Raw genomic sequence first — 23,214 nt, forward strand, 5'->3', positions numbered from 1 at the left:
TGGGCCAGACATGCATGCAGGGCCAGCTGGACACACCACCAGCAGATGTGGACATGATAAGAGCACTCTGCTTCATTCATGTCATTTCATGACTGTACATCTGTGACCATGGGTCATCTACAGAGGAACAGACGGTTCATACTTTTACTGCCCGCTTGATAAGAGGGATTCAATAAAATGCAGTGTTTTTATATGGTGTGTGGTTTTATTTATTTATAAAAATCCATTCATGTCCTTCTTGAGGCATTTTCCTTGCTAATTTTTCAGGACCACGAAGGTAGCTCAGTGGTAAAGTTTCTGGCTGGCAATCAGAGCTTTTGGAAATTGCAGGTTCGAATCCCGTGGGTGGCATGTATTTTTCATTCATTTTTAGTCACAGCAGCTGCGCGACGTGGTTACACATCGCGCAGCTGCTCGCACTGTGTTCCTGTGTGCACGAAACCGTCGCAGCATGTATTTTTTAATTAATTTTTTTATTACATTATTTTCACAATTACACATTTCTTAATGCAGTTTAGGTTATATGATCGGTTGATTTCACTGTCCATTCAAAACTAGAAGTGCAGAGCACATTTGTTTCAAATTATTTTCCTTCCCTTTTTGCGACAACCAATTACAGCTCTTAAAGGACTGCGTCATACCAAGCAATGAGGTCAACCCCGCCTCCTCACAAAGATAAAAGTTTCTGTTCCCTCCTTGCTCAGAGCTGTTCTCAGACACCTCTTGGATCTCTCAATGGCTTGGAAACCTTGCCAGGAAATTTTAGGCTAAGTTAGGAGCTCTTTGACAGGGCTCTGAATTTCTTTGCAGATACGGGCCCTGGAGTTTACCTTTAAGAGTTGCACTGTTTGTGGATTTAGAGAAAGGTTATGATAGGGTGCCAAGATAAGAGAGGTGGTGTTGTATGAGGATGTTTGGAGTGCCAGAGAAGTACGTAAGGGAATGTGAACACAGCTAATGAATACAGATGTAATGGAAAAATCTGCTTAAATTTTTATTTTATTATGTGCAGTAAATAGACGGATATGAGGTCAGTGTGATAGTGAAGAGATGTGCAATAGGAATGACTGATGCAATCAAGGCGTAATTGCTTCAGAGATGGGTTTTGAAACAGACTATGATGTTTTGACTATGATGTGCACGTTTTGAAGGATACAATCCAGAACTTCCAATTCTGAAGTGTTCGGTTCTTCACATATGCGTCAAACTTCTCCTGCATGTGGTCAACACAATGTCGAGTAATCGGTACTCCTGTGGCAGGAAGCTGCTCATGGCACAAGCTTGAAAGGTAGCATAAAATAACAGTTGATAAAATGAAGCAATAGCCAAACATTGCATACAATAAGAGCAGTGAGGAAAAATATGGTGTGGGAATGTACTTTATGGAAGCATTGAGCTCCTCTATTTCTTCTCGCAGTCTCTTGGCTTCTTCCTGTAGCTGCTGCCTCTCCTGCTGGAGCTTTCCAATGTGCTCCACTGTCCTCTGCAACGTCACTGCATTAGTGATCTGCAAACAGTTAATGAATATAGTTGTAATAGAAAAAGATCTTTAAAGTTTTAGATTGTGTAGACAGGAAATAGTGGAACAGCAAATACAGACTTCCCATTTCTGCTCTAAACTCCCAAATATAAATACCTAAATACATTTTTTAACTTTGATTTTTAATACTAATTTAATGTTTTCAAATCTTAAGTTTTAAAATAAATGCAATCACACCATAGGTCTCCCCAAGAAGCTTCACAAAACTAACATCTAACCTTATTTTCCCCCCTGAGCAAGCACCTTGGCAACAGTAGTAAACAAAACTCTGGCATTTTTTTCATTATAGGATGAAACCTTAAGCACCCCAGAATCAGAGGGGTGACCATCTGCTTTGGCCATTCAAACAATAAGAAAATAATTCAATCAAAAGACAAACAACCAAATACTTAAAAGTCCAGTGGTCACATAATACCTGTTAAAGTTCATATTTGGGTTTTTATGATTTCTTCCAAATGTTCCGATTCATTATTATCACTTACTGAGGCATTGCTGGGCCAGAAGCATAGATTTACATTTACGTTACCTGTCTATATAGACAGTATACCCGCTGTGCATAAACTGATGTCATACCGTGCGCAGCCCAAGAACTGTCCAGAGGAAAAGATGAAAAGGCAAGAAGTGTGTGTTGGTCCCAATATGGATATTACAGATGATTTTCTCATGGAAAGTACAACAATGAACAGGAACCAAAGCAGGCAGCTTAATGAGGATGCACTGGTGAATTTGGAGGGCGCCGCGGTACCAGGCAACACTATAAAAGTTAAAGTGAGCTAACTTTTTATGTATGCGTTTGCTGGATGTCATGCGTTTTGAAATGACATTAAATATTGTTAATGTGATTCCATGTGTTGTGTATTTCAGTAAGTGATAATAATGCAAATAACATGCAATTCTCGTGCAGTATGCATTTTCAGAGTCCCTCTGTCCATGCCCAGTTGCCCAAAATGACAAATATTCGCCCTCGCCTAACTCGGGCAAATATCTGTCATTTTGGGCGACTGGGCATGAACATCGGGCCTCTGAAATGCATACCACCCTCCAAAAGCATGTTATTGCATTAATATAATTTTCAGGAACTGCAATCTATTCATCTAACCTACAGCAGCTAGAAAGGCTGCATCTCTCTTCTATCTCGGAATTAAGGTGTTTAAAAAAAAGGCACCAAAGTGTGATGGACAGCCTTTGTAAATCCAACACAGTGGCGGCTCCAGAGATTTTTTTCTGCAGGTGCTATGGGGAGCTTGGCATTTTTATGAGGGTGCTATGGGCTCACATGTCACAACCGCTCTCTGCTACACCTCTGCCACATTCACGGGCGTGCGTGCACATAGCCACATTCTGATCTGCGACAGTCACAAATGACATACAGAATGACCAAAATCACACACAAACCTAGGCTACTGATCAATACAAATATCCACAGACCTACACATGTAGCCTATAGCCTCAGGAGAAAAAATGCCAACGGCAGGCAGAGAGAAAATCTTTCACCTACCATTGATGTCTTCATAACAGCACAATGCACCTGTTGTTGTGGTTAACAGCAAAAAGCACCAATGATTTGGTTGCTGTCCAGAGGCCATGTTCTCTGAGGGTTAATTGCCAGGAGAGACCCCTGGTCACTGGTTCGTCTGTGCCTTCTGCTGTTCCTCAGGTAGTTCTTTAGGCGACAGACTTCACTTCTTTCCAATTCCACTCATGGATATTTGGGCACCAAAAACTGAACCATTTCAGCAACTTCAAACTACACTCACTGTAGTACAACATCATCGACGCTGAAAAACTCTTCCATGCTTTATCTTTTCTACACTTGACTACTGTATCTCCCTGCTCTTTTGGATCTCTGGAAAAAACCTTCAAAGGCTCCAATACATTCAAAACAGTGCAGCTAGAACTCTGATGAGAGTATGTAAACAGGAGCACATCACACCTATTCTCCATAACCTTCATGGGCTCCCCATCACCTACAGAATCCATTTTAAGACTGCTCTCATCACCCAACAATGCATCCATGGCAATTCCCCCACATACCTCAAAGACCTCCTCACTCCTCACCCCCCCGTTCTCTCCATTCATATAACACTAATCTACTAATCTTCTCCCGCTCCCTCGCACCAAGCTTCACACCAGGGCCTTCTGTTCAGCTGCCCCTCATATGTGGAACTCCCTCCCTGACCATCAGAGGGCTCCACAAATTGTGGAAGCTTTTAAAAAAAGCCTTGAGACAGACCTGTTTAGACAGGCCTCAATAATTTGAATCTGTTGCATCTTAGTCTTTTTATTCTATTTTATTATTTTATTTTGGATTTATCTTGAGATTTTCTGTTTTTATTCTCTTATTTATCCTTTTTTTTTTTGCCTGTAGCACTTTGAGATTTTTATTAATGAAAGGTGCATTATAAATAAAACTTATAATTACTATCATGACATTGTTGAATGTGATGTCATTGAACATCACGTTACACTCATTTTGTGGAAACCAATCAGTTCTGTTGATGAATGTTTATTTTCTTTTATGAGCGGAATATTTACCTAATCACATAAATGTGAAAATGACACAAGTGTTTTACTGTGGAAAACTGAAAGGATGATGTCATCACCCTGCCTCTGTAACATGTTGTTAGTGTAATTTAGCATATTATTGGGTTTTTTTTCTAACTGTTGGTGGTGGACCAAAGAGCTAGTGTCCTCCAGCTCAGTCTGATAAACTCACCAAGAGCAGAGCAGAAAGACGCTGAGGGGCTTCTTTAAAAACTAAAAAACACCCCCTCCCCTAACAAGTAATTTCCATCATAATGAATTAATGCATTTCCAGATCAATCAATCAATTTTTTTATATAGCGCCAAATCACAACAAACAGTTGCCCCAAGGCGCTTTATATTGTAAGGCAAGGCCATACAATAATTATGTAAAACCCCAACGGTCAAAACGACCCCGTGAGCAAGCACTTGGCTACAGTGGGAAGGTGTCATCTTCCAAAACAAGGGTGTCATGTGGGGAATAGTTTTCATCTGTGATGATGAATTCTGGCAACAGGTCAAATTAAAAGACTATTTAATCCGTGAGCCGGCTTCTGAAGCTCCACGTCGTCTTCTCCATTTTTTGTGGAACCGTTACAGCGCTACATACAGGCCTGACATGTGTACTATAGCACTTTTTTCCTCTCTTTCCTGCTCCATGAGGAAACAAGTATGGGAGGGGCGGAAGGTAGGACCAAACGTACGTTTGTGCACCGATGTTGCGCTACACGGCACTGCGTGGCTCATACACGGCTCTACGTGGCTGATAAGAGACAATCGAGGCTTTAATGACAGGTCGGTCATGGCTCACTAGAGGCTGCTACATAGCACATGCGGGATACAGAGAGGCACATAGAGGCACCTTAGACAGATTTCGAGGTCTGGATATGAAAAGTGTGACATTTCTGTGAAAAAAAAATCCTGTAGCTGCCACATGAACTTGTACTAGAAAGTGTCTTTCCGATAGTAAAAACTGTCTACTTTCTGTTGAAGACATCCCCAATAGCCTAAAATCAGCCCTTCATTGGGTATTTTAATAGTTTTAGCTCAGAAATATGCAAAAATTAGGAATTTTTGGTGACAAAAATTTTGACTGTTTCACATACAATATGTTATATGTTGAAAAATATACCTGGAATGTTACTAAAAACAACTGTGGTTAAGTGTTGGTATTGTGGTCTATGTATACTAACATTTTCAGCAATTTGTATTTAAATTTATGGGACTCAGAATGATTTTTCTAGCAGAGGGTGTCTGACAATTTTGTTTGCATATAACATCTTATGGTAAGAAAATATTTTCTTTCTTCTAAGAGAAAGAGCATGTACTATTATATATATCAGTAATTTCAGAATTTAATGCATATTTGAATAACATACAGCACACATTAGTTACTATCATGTGATAAGAAAGAAAAATTAATTTAATAAGAGTAATCCCTAAAATTTTGAATGTGTGAAAAAATACATGGTGTTGTAAAAAAAATTACTACTCTTACAATTTTCATCCTATCATCACCAAAATCGAACTTGATCAAGCCAATTATATTTGCTACAAACGGTTTATACTATTGAAGCATAATATTTCATATTGTGAGTGAAAATTTTTTTACAAGCGAAATTTTTCGTTTTCAGTTCAACGTTTATGGCTGAAAATTGATGCATCATACAGCATCTGTCTCTGTCAATTTTTCTAAGCATCTGGAGCTGCAGGTATAGCTTTAAATAAAGTTTCAAGAGTAAACCTATTTTCAACACTTTCACTTAAAGGTTATTTTGTAATAATTGCATTTTCTAAATTTATGTTGCAGAGTGACTGTGAGAATAAATGTAAGATAACTTTAAAACTAAAACAGATTTTGCATTTCTGACTGCATTTTTGTAATTCTGACAAAATTTTGCATTAGATCCAAATGCTGAAATAATTCAACTGAAATACTTATTTTTTCACCCAAATGTCTGATTAGTCTAACTCAAAGCTTGAAGTGTGTCCTTAGTAGTGGATACGTGATAGATGAAAACGTGGGTCATTTTTTGAATAATCACTATGCACCCATGCGTGGCTCATTATTCATGGCTTATTATTCGGTGGGATTGAGGCTTTACTTGGATCCAAGGAGTCACAGTCCAACTGCCAATTAAAATAGGTTACTGATGCAAAATAAAAGTCAAAATGAAATAAAGCTTAAACCTGTATAGCTATTTTAATCAAGACACTTACATTTGACTGGGATTTGAGAGTGGGAACCAGGTTGCCAAGTGTTTTAAATCCAATGTTTATGTTGAATCGCCTCTTCTGCTCTGCGGATATGTGGCTCACCCTCCGGCACTGTGAAACAGCAACAGAGCCATTTCTTCAGAATGTGTCATATATTGAAGAGGAGACATTACAAAATAAAAAAAAAGTGGCATTTGAAAACAGCTTTGTATTCTTTAAGTTTAAACACTCTTTCCAAACCTCACATTTGTACAAGTCATTCAAAAATTACACTTGTTCAGCCAAAAACAATATTGCTGGAGATATCTGAAGAAAAAACAAACATATCCAATAAACACACATTTAAAAAGTGTTTGTTTTTGCAAACAGAATACAATCACTTCTTCAAACTAATACCCATCACCAAATAAGAAAAGTTAATTACACCTGCCCTTCACAAATTTAAACACTTATAATAATCCAATCTTCAATATATTATTAAGACGCGCTTATAAAAATATAAAAATCATCAACTACAAGCAGAAAGCACTTCAACATCTCTGTTTGTGATCTTAATGGGAGAGCTGTGATGTGGACATGAGACCTGAAATGGCTCCCAGCCGTTCGCATTAGCAATATGTATGCTTACTGGCTCACTGATTGAGGACGGTCAAATGAAAGAATCAACACAAATGTGACAAGGGCTATTGGATGTTTACTGACCTTCATGTGGAACTTGCAAAATTTGGAAGTATTGCAAGGAGATAACAACATGACTAGAGTGTGCCAACACAGGAGGAGCAAAATCAGCAGAACGCAATTGTTTTTCAGGGTATGTATTAATCTTATATTAGATTTTTTTTCTGAATACACCGTGGGTTACAAAGTAGGCAGAGACAGAAATACACTGATAGGCAAAATACAACAATTTGTTTGCCAAAAAATAGCAAGTGTGGCTTGCTGATGTTACTGGTAACAAAGTTAAACAACATCAGATAGTTAATGTTGCTCACACCATTTCACAATAAAACATTCATTGCCAGCATCCCAGCAAATACTTTTACTGTGAAAGGCATGCTGTCCCACAGAGATGGAAAACTCCAGCTTCAGAAAGTAAAAGCCCAACCATATATTTGTTCCTTCTTCCTAATAAACCAGGTGATTATAATTAGCTCAACTCTTCAGGTAGCCCGACAACCGGCTCTGAATTGGGACAGATACTGGCCTGTCTCTCCTAGCCTGTGATTGGTTGGTGGCCAAGACACTGACATCAGCCTCACTTTGATGTGGCGCAAGCACTGCTTAGGAGTGGGAATTCCAGCGCTGCTCTCCTATTGGTCATTTAGGAGTGGGAATTCCCACTCCAAAATGGAGGCCGGTATCTGGTTGTTGGGCTACTCTTCAGGCTAATTTTTGAACTAATTTTTGAGCTCAACTGTTTTAGGTGCACAGGTAGAAGCAATACATGGTCGGGCTTTCTGAACCCAGAGTTTTCCACCTCTGGCTGTCAATGTTTCTTGAGACTGAGTTTAATCTGACAACACTGAGGAGACATCTGTTTTTTTTTTTGTTTTTTTTTTTGCTGAAACTGAAAAATTTCCCACAAATTCTACAAAGTTTCAGTAAATGAGTTCAAGTTTAAATAAACTGTGTTCAGGAGGTGGCAGTAGTGAGGATTTGCTGTTTTAAATATTCCAAATGTTCTGTTTAATTTTGTCTCTTTCAATAACCTGTTTAACAGGAATCCTTTTATTTTCACCTAATTGACAATACTGATTTTTAAAAACTATATTAAATACTATATTCAAATAATATAATGTAACATATCAATCAAAACATAGACCCAAATGACATAAAAAGTGCTTATTATCAACTCCACGTCAATCAAATATCTTTAATTTGTTCCAAGTGGCTTTTGAATGCTTGTATTGGATCAAAATTTACATTATTTCTACCTCAAATGTTAGAATGTAAGTCGTTGGCTCACATATCAATCCACACATTACACAACAAACCCAAATGCCCCTGACTCACATTATCAAAAATTACTGTATTCACATCCATATGTTTGTGCTTCATGTACTCTGTGTATTCCTTCCTATATCTCTATGTATGTATATATGTCTGACCATGTTGGATGAATGTCATTTTTTTCTTAAAATAACATTTTGCATGTCTCTTTGTATCTCAATGTCAACCATGTCTTAAACATATACTTTGTCTATCAGAACTATGTAAGAGTAAGTATACACCTGTTTATACATCCCACCTTCAAACACAGCCTCATACGACCATCAATGAAAGATCGAATTAAGATCCCAATTTGCTATAGGAATACAAACGTCCTATTATTATTATAAAATTATTTTTATTGTTATTTCAAAATTTAATCCGCATACAGGAACAGAAGAACAAGAGAATAGAACAAGCATCGGTGCTTTCAAGTATGAAGAAAAAAAAAAAAAAAAAAAAATCAGACCACATTAAGGTAAACAAATACATAAATGATGATGGCAACACAAATGTTCAAGACAACGAAGAAACATCACAATAGTGATTAGATCAGAACCAGTCAGATTGTAAGGTTCGGGGCTGGACTCTAAGGTGGACTTTTTTTTATAAAAAGATTAATAAAAGGTTGCCAGATTTTATTATAAGTCTGTAGAGAGCCGTTCATGGTGTGCCTTAAATACTCCAGTTTTAAGTGGGACATAACATCTTCCAGCAGGAGTTTATGAGAAGGCGGAGCTGCTTTTTTCCAGTTGAGCAGGATCAGGCGTCTTGCGAGCAGAGTTATAAAGGCGATCGCGTTGGCTTGCTGGGCTGTCACAGCTGTATCCGGTGGGGTGACGCCAAACAGGGCCACCATGCAGTTTGGACCGACAGGCTTGTTACATAGGGAGGAGAATGATCCGAATAGTTCTTGCCAGAAATTCTGAAGTTTAGGACACAACCAAAACATATGACTGAGGCTTGCCGGGCCATAGCCACACCTTACACAGGATGAGTCAGAACCTGGGTATAGTCTGGAAAGTTTACTTGGAGATATGTGTAGTCTGTGTAATATCTTGAACTGTATTAAACTATGTCTGACACAAATCGATGAGGTGTGAATTCTAGTAATTGCCGATTGCCAGGCCCGATCAGTGAATAGTTCGCCTAATTCCTCCTCCCATTGATTCCTCAGGTGCTCTGTTGATGGGGATGACGCACCTTGAATTTTACTATACAAAGATGACACCAGACCTTTATCCCATGGGTCCAACTCTAAGCATTCGTCCAACCAGTTCTTTTGTGGAAGAGTCAGGGAAAAAGTTGTTTTCACAAAACTGCAAATCTGTAGATATCTAAAGAAGTCCGATTGTGATAAGTCAAAATCCTTTTTCAACTGCTCAAATAAGGCCAATTCGCCATCTTTGAAAAGCTTCTTTACACATGACAGACCCTTCCTGTGCCATGATAGAAAAGACGGGTCAATCAAGGAGGGGCGGAAATTAACATTAGACTGAATGGGAGTTGCAGCTATGGCGCCTTTAAATCCAAAGTGAGTACGGAATTGAAACCAGATTCTCAGTGAGCCCTTGACTATCAGATTGTTTGTCCAGTGATGTTTACTCAGAGGTAGCGAGCTACACAATAACGAGCCAAGTGATGCTGGGTTGCAAGAATGCTTCTCCATCGGGACCCAGGCTGGAACCTCCATGTCCGAAGCATCTGCAAGCCAAAGTAGCAATTTCTGAATGTTCGTGGCCCAATAGTAGTGAAGGAAATTTGGTAAAGCAAGCCCACCATCGTCTCTCGATCTTTCTAGAAACTCTCTCCTAATTCGAGGTATGTTTCTATTCCAGAGAAACCTGGACATGTGACTATTCAAATCTTTAAAATAGGATTTGGGAATGAAAACCGGTACAGTCTGGAATAAATAGAGAAGTCTGGGCAGAATTACCATTTTAACTAAGTTGACCCTTCCGACTAGCGACAACGGGAGTTTGGACCAGTTCTCCATGTCCTGTTTAGCTTTATCCAGCGCGCCTGTAAAGTTCTTGGAGAACAACGACTCGTAGTTATAAGTAACACTGACCCCCAGGTAGCTAAAGTGGTTTTTACACACCTTAAAGGGGAAGGTCCGGAAGTCCAACTGCTGCGCGTTCCTATTTATTGTAAAGAGAACGCTCTTAGAAAGATTCAACTTATAACCTGACACCTGACCAAATGAACTAAAGATTTTAAGAGCACAGGGAATGGTGCTGAACGGATCTGAAAGAAAGAGGAGGAGATCGTCAGCATACAGAGATACTTTATGAGTTTGTCCTCCTCTTCGTACTCCAACTAGCTGTGGATCGTTTCTCAGTCGTACTGCCAAAGGTTCAATAACAATATTGAATAATCAGGGGCTAAGCGGGCAACCTTGTCTGGCCCCGCGAGATAGAGGGAAAAGACTGGACAGATCCTTGTTTGTGCGTATTGCTGCTTGTGGCGATGCATACAGAATACTAATCCAGGAGCAGAAGACAGGACCGAATCCAAATTTTTTCAGTGTTGCAAACAAAAAGTTATATTCCACTCTATCAAAAGCTTTTTGCGCATCCAAGGAAATTACTATTTCAGGTTCGAAGTTGTTGCGCTGATAGATCACATTGTATACCCGACGTAAGTTACTAGATATGTCTCCTTGAGATAAACCCTGTTTGGTCTGGATGTATCAACTTTGGAAGAGCCTTGTCAAGTCTGCCTGCCAATACTTTTGCTAGAATCTTATAATCGCAATTCAGGAGGCTAATTGGGCGGTAGGATTCACACAGCAATGGATCTTTTGCTTTTTTAAGCAGTAATGAGATTGTGGCATGTGTCATTGTTGCAGGTAGAGTCTTCCTGTCATAAACCTCTTTGAAAATGTTCGATAGCAATGGGACCAGTTTGGTTGCAAATAGTTAAAAAAATTCAGCCGGATAGCCATCTGGGCCAGGGGCCTTGCCGTATTTAATTTTTGTAATGGCATTACTTATTTCTGACTGAGTGATGTCGGATTCCAACACGTTTTTGTCATTGTCTTCTAAGATGGGGAGGGGTAGGGTGCTCAAAAAATTTTCAACTTGAGTTGGGTCGGCAGCTTCAGAAGCGTACAACTTCTCATAGAATAGTCAGAACTCATTGTTTATGTCCTGTTGGTCTGTTAATACATGTCCGTGTTCATTTTTTATTGCAGAAATAGAGCCTGCAGCGGTTATTTGCTTAATTTGGTGGGATAATAACTTGTTAGCGCGATCGCCATGCTCATAGTGGGTGAGCCGAGACCTCAGATAGAGATCAATTGCTTTGACATTCGTAATCGAGTCATATTCGGTCTGGAGTAAGATTCTCTTCTGATGTAATTCATCAGAGGGCAATTCTGAGTGCTGCCGATCCAGTTCCTTTATGTACACTAAAATTTCCGACGCTCGCTTCATCCGCCTCTTTTTCTCTGCTGCCGTATAAGATATCACCTGCCCTCTCAGATAGGCTTTCAGAGCTTCCCAAATGGTAGAATAGCTTATCCCGGGGGTCAGATTCAGTTCCAAGAAGAGGTCAATTTGACTATTGATAAATTCCACAAACCTTTCATCAGATAAATGCCTGATATTTAACCGCCACGGAGGGGGATGAGCGATATTTTCTGGAAAATTCAATTGTAGAATTACTGGTGAGTGGTCTGAAATGACTATACTGTCATAATCTGTATGGGTGGCCAGAGGCAGCAGCTTATGGTCAATCAAAAAGTAATCGATTCTCGAGTAACTTTGGTGTACTGGCGAGAAAAAGGAAAATTGTTTGGATGTCGGGTTTTTAAGCCGCCATGGATCCACCAACCCATAAGCTTTGATGAAATTGTTGACACACAAGGCGGATTTACTTAACGTTGACACTTTGGTGCTAGACCGGTCCAGAGCCAGGTTCAGGACACAGATCAAATCGCCCGCCAGTATTAAGTCATGGGAATCCAAGTCAGGCAGATTAGAAAATAAAGTTGTAAAAAAGTTTACATTGTCCCAGTTAGGGCCGTAAACATTGGCAAGGACGACTGGCCTATTGTACAGAGTCCCTTGGGTAATGACAAAGCGACCATTCTTATCCCTTATTCTCCTAGTCTCTATGTATTGCACCTCCCTGTGAATTAAAATAGCTGTTCCTCTACTCTTACTCTCGAAATCCGAATGAAAGCACTGTGTAAAACCGCCCCTGAGAAGTCTTGAGTGGTCTTTATTGACCAATTTGGTTTCTTGTAGATAAACTATCTGGCTATGTAATTTCTTTAAGTGGGAAAATATTTTATTGCGCTTAATGGGACTGTTTAAGCCACGAACATTCCAGCTCACCAGTGTAGTGGGGCTACCTGCCATTCATAAGATATAAGAGAGATGGTAGTAAAGTTGATGAAAGAGTAGCGGCCCATAAACATGAGAAAAAAAAAAAAAAAAAAAAACACACACAAAGCACCTAACCGTTCGCCAACAGCAGAACGCAGAACACAGAACACAGGGAGTTGAACATCTCAAAAAACAAAAAGAAATTGGAAAAGAAAACCCAGTCCCAGAGGGGGACTCGTGTGCTTCCTGGTCTCCAGTGCTTACCATGGCGGCCCCCACAGGCGGCAATATTAACATGCTGATTATAACGCAACCCGCGTTGTGGTAAGTATTGCAAACAAGATAATATATGTCTGTATATACAGGCGCCCGCACACCTGCACACCCTCATATGTATATACACACTCACTTAGAATAGGAAAAACATCAAACCGCCCCTTCTGTCCACTCTTAAACTTGAGGCAGTCCAGTGAAGCGAGTGTAAGAGAAATAGTAAAAATCAAAATCATCCTTAATGCTTCACCTGGTTCCAATAGAAGTCTTCATCTGACAGTTCAGATGGACCGAACATGGCTCCATGCGTAACTGACACGGAAATTATGAGCAGAATGTCCTCCGTATTTATCCCTTCATTATTTCTCTCAGGATAAAGTCCTTTGCACGCTTGGGATCTTTAAACGTATGTTCTTTCCCATCCGTCGTGGAGACTCTCAGCGTCGCCGGATATCTCAGCCCATAGCGGACTCCGACACAGCCACGGAGCATGTTTCTCACCTCCGTGAACTCAGCGCGTTGTTTACTCACAGCTTGCGTATAATCAGGCAGGATGCGGATGCGGTCTCCCTCTGTGGTTGTTATCCCCCGTGCATCGGATGCCTTCTTCAGAAGTACCTCTTTTTCAGTAAAATAATGACACTTTACAACAAAAGCGCGTGGTGGCTGGTCATCTTGTGGTTTTGTGCGGAGGGTCCGATGCGCTCTGTCCAAGCACGGAGGCTTCTCCAAACCGAGCGCAGCTTTCAGCATGTCCGCCACGTACCTGGAGGGGGGCTGCCCGTCCTCTCTGCCCTCTCTTACTCCAGTGATCCGGACATTGCAGCGACGTGAACGTGCCTCTAGGTCCTCACATTTGGATTTGACCACAGCGAGCTCCTTCTTCACTTGTGCGATGTCTTTCTCCAAAGTGGCAATAGAGTCCGACTGAGCTCCGACATTTTGTTCCAGCAGTGTTGTGCGGTTCTCTGCATCGTCTAGCCTCAATTAATTCGCCCGATGGCGTTGCGCACCTCCGTCTGAGTCTCATTGGCTTTTTCTTCTATCTTATCGAGCAATTGTTGCTTCAGGCGCTTGGATTGCTTCCAGAACTTGTTTTGTTAGAACTCAGAAGTCGCCGGTGGCTCTGTATGAGTTGTGCTAGCATCGACCGGGGCTAGCGCTAGCTGAGGCTCTCGTGTCTTGCTCGTTCCTGTGGTGTTAGGCGACTTTTTGGCGGCATCATAGAGGTGAGCCGGTAGCGGCTAATATTCGTCACTGCACTAAGTGTAATTATGTTGCGTTGTTTCAGAACGTAATAGTCAGAAAACAAGGAGTTCGCCTGCGAGCCCGACAAAACGTGTCTTCACACGGCGCTGCCCATCCGGAAGTCCCAGCTTTGAATGGAATGGCCCCTCAATACATCACTGACCTCCTACAAATTTACTTTCCGGCGCGTGCTCTGATGTCTGAGGGCCATTTCCAGCTTGTGGTACCAAAGACGAGACTTAAAACAAGGGGGGACAGAGCTTTCTCTGTGGCTGGCCCCAGACTTTGGAACGCTCTGCCCCTCCATGTCCGAACAGCCCCCACAGTGGAGTGTTTTAAGTCTCGTCTGAAGACCCACTTTTATTCTCTGGTTTTTAACACTGAGTGAGTTGTGTGGTCCTCTGTTTTATTGGTTTTGTTTTTATTTTGGTAGATTTTATTGGTTTTATCTTTTGTATGCTGTATGTATTTATTTATTTATCTTGCACATTTTAGTTAATTTTATTTTTAATTTTCTTATTTTTAATTTTTGACTACTGGGGTTTTATCTATCGTGATTCTATTGTATGTGCAGCACTTTGTAACATTTTTGTTGTTAAATGTGCTATATAAATAAAGTGGATTGGATTGGATTGAAGCTGTTAGCGGTTAAAGTGGCTTTGGAGGAGTGGCGGCACTCGCTGGGGGGCAGAATTCCCGTTCATCGTTTACACTGATCACAAAAACCTTGAATAACTCCACACTGCTAAACGGCTCAATGCCCGTCAAGCCCGATGGGAAATATTTTTTAGTCGTTTCAATTTCACTCTGTCCTACCGCCCGGGCACTAAAAATAGAAAACCAGATGCCTTATCTCGACTGGGAGATCCGGTAGATATGCCCGTTGATCCAGGAATGATTTTACCCGCTTCATGTTTTGTGTCTGCTTTAACTTGGGACATTGAGTCTAAAATTAATCGGCAGTCTGGGATGCACCAGTTCCTGCCGGGTGTCCGCGGGGGACTTTTTGTTCCTCCTAACCTCCGGAGTGAAACGATCCGCTGGTGTCATGAGTGTCGGATGTTCTGTCATCCCGGAATTAAGAAAACCTTGTTTATAGTGCAGCAAAGATTTTGGTGGCCAGGCCTGGTTAAGGACGTCTCTGAATATGTATCTGCCTGCCAGGTATGCGCTATGCATAAGTCCTCTAAGCCCACCTGCAGGGTTCTTATTACTGTTGCCAATTCCGTCTCGCCCGTGGTCTCATATTGCCATGGATTTTGTGACTGGCTTCCCACCCTCCAAGGGACACACTGTGGTATTAACTGTGGTCGATCGACTCTCAAAGATGGTTCATTTTATTCCTTTAAGGAAACTACCGTCAGCAAGGGAAACAGCAATGGTCATGTTAAACGAGGTCTTTAAACTACACGGCCTGCCTCAGGATATATTCTAAGACCAGGGCCCGCAGTTTGTATCCCGTTCTGGCGAGAGTTTTGCCGTCTCCTCAGGGTCACATCCAGTTTGACCTCAGGTTACCATCCACAGGCCAATGGGGAGGTGGAACGGATAAATCAGGACTTGGAGAAAGGCCTTCGGTTGCTTGAGTCACGGCACCCTGCCTCCTGGTCGGACCAACTTCCTTGGGTCGAACTAGCCCATAATAGTTTACCCTCGACTTCCACCAGTTATTCCCCCTTTCATGTGGTTATTGGTCACCAGCCTGCGCTTTTTCCCTCGGTCAACCTTAACTCCTCAGTTCCTTCACCTCTCAGTTTGATCCTTGTTGCTGGCGAACCTGGGAGCGTGCACGGACCTTTTTGTCACGTTCCTTGGGAACTTATAAGATGGCCGCTGACCGTAAGAGGACTGCTGCTCCATCCTACGTCCCGGGGCAGCAGGTATGGCTCTCGACGCGGCATTTGACGCTTCGGGGCGTACCTAGGAAATTGGCTCCCAGGTTTGTCAGTCCCTTTCTGGTCTCCAAGGTCATTAATCTTGTTTCGGTCCGTCTCCGTCTCCCTCGGTCCATGCGGGTCCACCCAACTTTCCATGTCAGTAACGTCAAGCCTGTTCGGTTAAGCACTTTGTGCCCTCCTGCCGTTCCCCGCCCCGACCCGGGTGTGGATGGTGGCCCGGTCTTCACCGTGCACTAGCTCCTGGCCTCTCACCGGTGCAGTCGTAGGTTTTAGTATCTGGTCGAATGGGAGGGTTATGGACCCGAGGAGCGTCGTGGGTCCCCTCTCACTTTATTTTGGATCCTGTGGTTATTCGCGACTTTCATGTCACTCACCCTGGTTCTCCTGGGCCATCTGGGCTCATTCTGCTTTGTTTCTTTACCAGATTGATGCGCCCTGTGCCTTCTTTCCAGCTCTCGTTTGTGTTCCATAGTCCTGCCTGCCTCATTGTGTATTTGACCTCCTGCCCGTTTGTTCCGACCACGATTAAGCCTGATGATAATAATACTGCTGCTGTGTTTTTTGGACTGCCTACCAGTGTACCGACCACTGCTTGTCACACCACTAAAGTTTGTCAACCAGAGCTGTGTTTGTGAGTCTTGCATTTGTGTCCTAACCGAACCATCTGTCAGTTTGGGATAATTGTTGCTTTGTGGGGGACCCCTAAACAATGTCCGCTTACAAAAAAAATTTGGCACACATCTTTTATTTTATTAGTGGAACAAGAACAACATGTGCCCCAAAAGATTTTGTAACATTTGACATTTTGAACAGGTCTACTGTCCATCCTTATCACTCCCAAGCAAAACTGCAGCATTTTCAGCTCTGCCACCTTCAGGTCAAACTCCTGTCTTTTTCTTAGCGCCACCACTTCCAAGCCATGCAGCACAACTGCTCCCACCACCATCTTTTAAACCTTCCCTTTCACCCCTGCAGATACCCTTCTATAACTAATCACCTTGACACTCTTCTCTGTCTGCTCCACCCTGTCTGCACTCTCTTCTTCACCTGTATATCACACTCTCCATTACATTGATCAACTGACCCCAAGTATTTAAAGGAAAACTATGAGGGGGAGGTGGTAGAGCCTCCACCTCTACCCCTTGCAACATCATTATTCTACGGTGCTCTTTTTTTATCCACAATCCTCCATTTCCTCCAACTGACTTTCATTCTCCTTCTCTCCATAGCATATCTCCACATCTCCAGGCTCATCTCCACCTGCTCTCTACTTTGACCACAATATCATCTGCAAACATCATAGTCTTGGGAGATTCATGAATGATCTTGTCTGACAACTTGTTCATCACCACTAAAAACAAGAAAGGAATCAGAGCTGACACTTCATACAATCCCAAGTTCACCTTGTGCATACATCATTCCAATTGTGCATCTCACCACTGTCACACAGTTTTTGTACACTGCCACCCCCTCACATTCTTCCTCATACTATAATACCACACTTTTCTCTCATCACTCTATCACAAACCTCTCTCAACCTCTCACCCACAACATACAAAACAACTCCTTCTGACCTTCACTATACTTCAACAGCACGAAAGAGCAACCCCTGAATCTATAGTGCTCTAACTGTGCATAAAATATATTGCTGCTTGCAGAATTTCACTTATTTTCTCAGCCTGGCTTGCACTACTCCTTCCCCTAATTTCATGCTGAGGCTAATCACCTCTGTACTTACCCATGTTTTGCAAATTGGTACATTTCTCCACTCCTTGTAGTGCAAGTAACTCAGTGGATAAGGAGCTGGCCTGCCAATATGGATTCCCCCCCATTTCAGTTGCTGCAGTTATGAGTGAGGCCCAAGTTTGTTGCACCTCTGGCTAAAGGCCCAGAAATATACTTACCCACAACTCTTGGACAAAGGAACACTGGCCAGGACATTCAAACACCCTACAATTCAACTATGTATTTGATTTTAAACTTGTTTTTATTTGAATGGTTGATGTTTGATGACTATTTTGTTTACTTGATCTCTGATACTGTTTGAGTGGCCCAAGCAGTGGGCCACCCCTCTGAGTCTGGTCTGCTTGAGGTTTCTCTCCTCAAACAACACCAAAGAGAGGTTTTCCCTACCACTGGCACCTATGTGCTTGCTCAGGGGGGTTGGTGAAGTGGACCTTACCCATATGAAGTGCCTTGGGGTGACTTATGTTGTGATTTGGCACAATACAAAAAAAACTGAACTGAATTAAAACCTGGATTTGAATGTCACTCATGCCACCTGTCTGTGTCCTCGGACAAGACAATCTGCATTGTCTGTCTACCCAACGGTAAACTGGGTACTGGCCTTAAAGCTGATGAAGTAAATGTGAGACATCACTGTAAAGGGCTTTGAGCATCTGCTAGATTGAAAAGCGTTATAGAAATGCGGTCTGTTTTGTCACACCTCCTCTCACTTTCAAACATTTGTTGAACAATGTGGCCAAAAACGTCTCATCTAAACATTTGCATGCCTCCACTGGTATGTCATCTGAACCAGTGTTCTTTTTAACGTACCTTGAACTCTTGCAAAAGTTTGATCCCAGCACTGGCATGCAATCTGGCATGCCAGAGAGTAAACTCATGGCAAACTGTGCGTGAGCTGTGCACGGCTGCGTGGAAGTATGCAAATCACTGCATTGCAAAGGATTGTACTGCTGAAGACCAGAGAATATTCTTCATAAATTGGACTCTTGACGGTCAGGGGTGCAGTAAATAGAATTCTGTATCTCTCCGCCAAACATCAACATGGCAGCCTTATCGGCTCCTGAAGGCGAAATTCCCTGCTCTTCCCCCAGAAGGACCTATGGCCTTGGTGAAGGAATTCGGCTCCCCCTTCTCCTCTATCCCCCCCCCCCCTCCAGCCTGCTGATGCCTAGCAACATCAGACTTTACACACACACGGACAGAAACTGTCAGACTTTACACACACACGGACAGAAATTGACAGAAATTTAACTCATCTGCACACGAGGCATGTCTCCCTCCCTCCATCCCTATACCCCCCCCCCCCCTTGTCTCTCCACTCACCTCACCCTGGCTTCCTCCTTGCCACCTTGAAGGCAGCACGGATTTTACTGCTGCAGCCTTCAACCCCCAGCCTGGGCGGCGCGGGCCCCTCCTGCTGAGGCCTTCACAGACTTTGTCTCAATTCGGATGACGGAGTGCTTCAAGTTCAGTGCACATAAACAATGTCAAATGTCTATGTGTTGTCTTTAATTTTGATGTGTGTCATTATTACAGTAAAAAAGTAATAATTGTGGATTAATTACTGTATCTTGTCTGAGGTAATTGGAGTGTAAATGTAACACCCAAGGACAGAAACTGTCAGACTTTACACACACACGGACAGAAATTGGACAGAAATGTAACTCATCTGCACACGACGCATGTCTCCCTCCCTCCATCCCTATTACCCCCCCCCCCCCCTTGTCTCTCCACTCCCCTCACCCTGGCTTCCTCCCTGCCACCTTGAAGGCAGCACGGTTTTACTGCTGCAGCCTTCAACCCCCAGCCTGGGCGGCGCGGGCCCCTCCTGCTGCAGCCTTCACCCACTTTGTCTCAATTCGGATGACGGAGTGCTTCAAGTTCAGTGCACATAAACAATGTCAAATGTATATCAATCAATCAATCAATTTTTTATATAGCGCCAAATCACAACAAACAGTTGCCCCAAGGCGCTTTATATTGTAAGGCAAGGCCATACAATAATTATGTAAAACCCCAACAGTCAAAACGACCCCCCTGTGAGCAAGCACTTGGCTACAGTGGGAAGGAAAAAACTCCCTTTTAACAGGAAGAAACCTCCAGCAGAACCAGGCTCAGGGAGGGGCAGTCTTCTGCTGGGACTGGTTGGGGCTGAGGGAGAGAACCAGGAAAAAGACATGCTGTGGAGGGGAGCAGAGATCGATCACTAATGATTAAATGCAGAGTGGTGCATACAGAGCAAAAAGAGAAAGAAACAGTGCATCATGGGAACCCCCCAGCAGTCTACGTCTATATGCATGAATTAGTTTTTCAGCATCACTCTGAGACAAGACCTTTCTGATTTTAGAGATATTGCGTAAATGCAAAAAAGCAGTCCTACATATTTGTTTAATATGCGCTTTGAATGACATATCCTGATCAAAAATGACTCCAAGATTTCTCACAGTATTACTAGAGGTCAGGCTAATGCCATCCAGAGTAAGGATCTGGTTAGACACCATGTTCTAAGATTGTGGGGCCAAGTACAATAACTTCAGTTTTATCTGAGTTTAAAAGCAGGAAATTAGAGGTCATCCATGTCTTTATGTCTGTAAGACAATCCTGCCAGTTTAGCTAATTGGTGTGTGTCCTCTGGCTTCATGGATAGATAAAGCTGGGTATCATCTGCATAACAATGAAAAATTTAAGCAATACCGTCTAATAATACTGCCTAAGGGAAGCATGTATAAAGTGAATAAAATTGGTACTAGCACAGAACCTTGTGGAACTCCATAATTAACTTTAGTCTGTGAAGAAGATTCCCCATTTACATGAACAAATTGTAATCTATTAGACAAATATGATTCAAACCACCGCAGCGCAGTGCCTTTAATACCTATGGCATGCTCTAATCTCTGTAATAAAATTTTATGGTCAACAGTATCAAAAGCAGCACTGAGGTCTAACAGAACAAGCACAGAGATGAGTCCACTGTCCGAGGCATAAGAAGATCATTTGTAACCTTCACTAATGCTGTTTCTGTACTATGATGAATTCTAAACCTGACTGAAACTCTTCAAATAGACCATTCCTCTGCAGATCAGTTAGCTGTTTTACAACTACCCTTTCAAGAATTTTTGAGAGAAAAGGAAGGTTGGAGATTGGCCTATAATTAGCTAAGATAGCTGGGTCAAGTGATGGCTTTTTAAGTAATGGTTTAATTACTGCCACCTTAAAAGCCTGTGGTACATAGCCAACTAACAAAGATAGATTGATCATATTTAAGATCGAAGCATTAAATAATGGTAGGGCTTCCTTGAGCAGCCTGGTAGGAATGGGGTCTAATAAACATGTTGATGGTTTGGATGAAGTAACTAATGAAAATAACTCAGACAGAACAATCGGAGAGAAAGAGTCTAACCAAATACCGGCATCACTGAAAGCAGCCAAAGATAATGATACGTCTCTGGATGGTTATGAGTAATTTTTTCTCTAATAGTTAAAATTTTGTTAGCAAAGAAAGTCATGAAGTCATTACTAGTTAAAGTTAATGGAATACTCAGCTCAATAGAGCTCTGACTCTTTGTCAGCCTGGCTACAGTGCTGAAAAGAAACCTGGGGTTGTTCTTATTTTCTTCAATTAGTGATGAGTAGAAAGATGTCCTAGCTTTACGGAGGGCTTTTTATAGAGCAACAGACTCTTTTTCCAGGCTAAGTGAAGATCTTCTAAATTAGTGAGACGCCATTTCCTCTCCAACTTACGGGTTATCTGCTTTAAGCTACGAGTTTGTGAGTTATACCACGGAGTCAGACACTTCTGATTTAAAGCTCTCTTTTTCAGAGGAGCTACAGCATCCAAAGTTGTCTTCAATGAGGATGTAAACTATTGACGAGATACTCTATCTCACTTACAGAGTTTAGGTAGCTACTCTGCACTGTGTTGGTATATGGCATTAGAGAACATAAAGAAGGAATCATATCCTTAAACCTAGTGACAGCGCTTTCTGAAAGACTTCTAGTGTAATGAAACTTATTCCCCACTGCTGGGTAGTCCATCAGAGTAAATGTAAATGTTATTAAGAAATGATCAGACAGAAGGGAGTTTTCAGGGAATACTGTTAAGTCTTCTATTTCCATACCATAAGTCAGAACAAGATCTAAGATATGATTAAAGTGGTGGGTGGACTCATTTACTTTTTGAGGCAAAGCCAATAGAGTCTAATAATAGATTAAATGCAGTGTTGAGGCTGTCATTCTCAGCATCTGTGTGGATGTTAAAATTGCCCACTATAATTATCTTATCTGAGCTAAGCACTAAGTCAGACAAAAGGTCTGAAAATTCACAGAGAAACTCACAGTAACGACCAGGTGGATGATAGATAATAACAAATAAAACTGGTTTTTTGGGACTTCCAATTTGGATGGACAAGACTAAGAGACAAGCTTTCAAATGAATTAAAGCTCTGTCTGGGTTTTGATTAATTAATAAGCTGGAATGGAAGATTGCTGCTAATCCTCCGCCCCGGCCCGTGCTACGAGCATTCTGACAGTTAGTGTGACTCGGGGGTGTTGACTCATTTAAACTAACATATTCATCCTGCTGTAACCAGGTTTCTGTTAGGCAGAATAAATCAATATGTTGATCAATTATTATATCATTTACTAACAGGGACTTAGAAGAGAGAGACCTAATGTTTAATAGACCACATTTAACTGTTTTAGTCTGTGGAGCAGTTGAAGGTGCTATATTATTTTTTCTTTTTGAATTTTTATGCTTAAATAGATTTTGCTGGTTATTGGTAGTCTGGGAGCAGGCACCGTCTCTACGGGGATGGGGTAATGAGGGGGATGGCAGGGGGAGAGAAGCTGCAGAGAGGTGTGTAAGACTACAACTCTGCTTCCTGGTCCCAACCCTGGATAGTCACGGTTTGGAGGATTTAAGAAAATTGGCCAGATTTCTAGAAATGAGAGCTGCTCCATCCAAAGTGGGATGGATGCCGTCTCTCCTAACAAGACCAGGTTTTCCCCAGAAGCTTTGCCAATTATCTATGAAGCCCACCTCATTTTTGGACACCACTCAGACAGCCAGCAATTCAAGGAGAACATGCGGCTAAACATGTCACTCCCGGTCCGATTGGGGAGGGGCCCAGAGAAAACTACAGAGTCCGACATTGTTTTTGCAAAGTTACACACCGATTTAATGTTAATTTTAGTGACCTCCGATTGGCGTAACCGGGTGTCATTACTGCCGACGTGAATTACAATCTTACCAAATTTACGCTTAGCCTTAGCCAGCAGTTTCAAATTTCCTTCAATGTCGCCTGCTCTGGCCCCCGGAAGACAATTGACTATGGTTGCTGGTGTCGCTAACTTCACATTTCTCAAAACAGAGTCGCCAATAACCAGAGTCTGATCCTCGGCGGGTGTGTCGTCGAGTGGGGGAAAACGGTTAGAGATGTGAACGGGT

At 42.0% G+C, this 23,214-nt stretch overlaps 1 protein-coding gene across 2 annotated transcripts in view; it reads right to left on the bottom strand.

The window, feature by feature from the left end:
- mlxip (MLX interacting protein) overlaps positions 1 to 23,214 on the bottom strand; it is a 118,552-nt gene that overhangs the window by 12,132 nt on the left and 83,206 nt on the right. For both annotated transcript variants that reach the window (XM_034170381.1, XM_034170380.1), the window contains exons 13-15: positions 6,284 to 6,391; positions 1,380 to 1,507; positions 1,157 to 1,280 (exon numbers count right to left, since the gene is read on the bottom strand). In XM_034170381.1, coding sequence (XP_034026272.1) covers positions 1,157 to 1,280; positions 1,380 to 1,507; positions 6,284 to 6,391 — 360 coding nt within the window. The remainder of the gene's footprint in view (positions 1 to 1,156; positions 1,281 to 1,379; positions 1,508 to 6,283; positions 6,392 to 23,214) is intronic.

Source organism: Thalassophryne amazonica, chromosome 5 (genome assembly GCF_902500255.1).
Source record: "Thalassophryne amazonica chromosome 5, fThaAma1.1, whole genome shotgun sequence".
In the NCBI taxonomy this organism is placed as follows: domain Eukaryota; kingdom Metazoa; phylum Chordata; class Actinopteri; order Batrachoidiformes; family Batrachoididae; genus Thalassophryne; species Thalassophryne amazonica.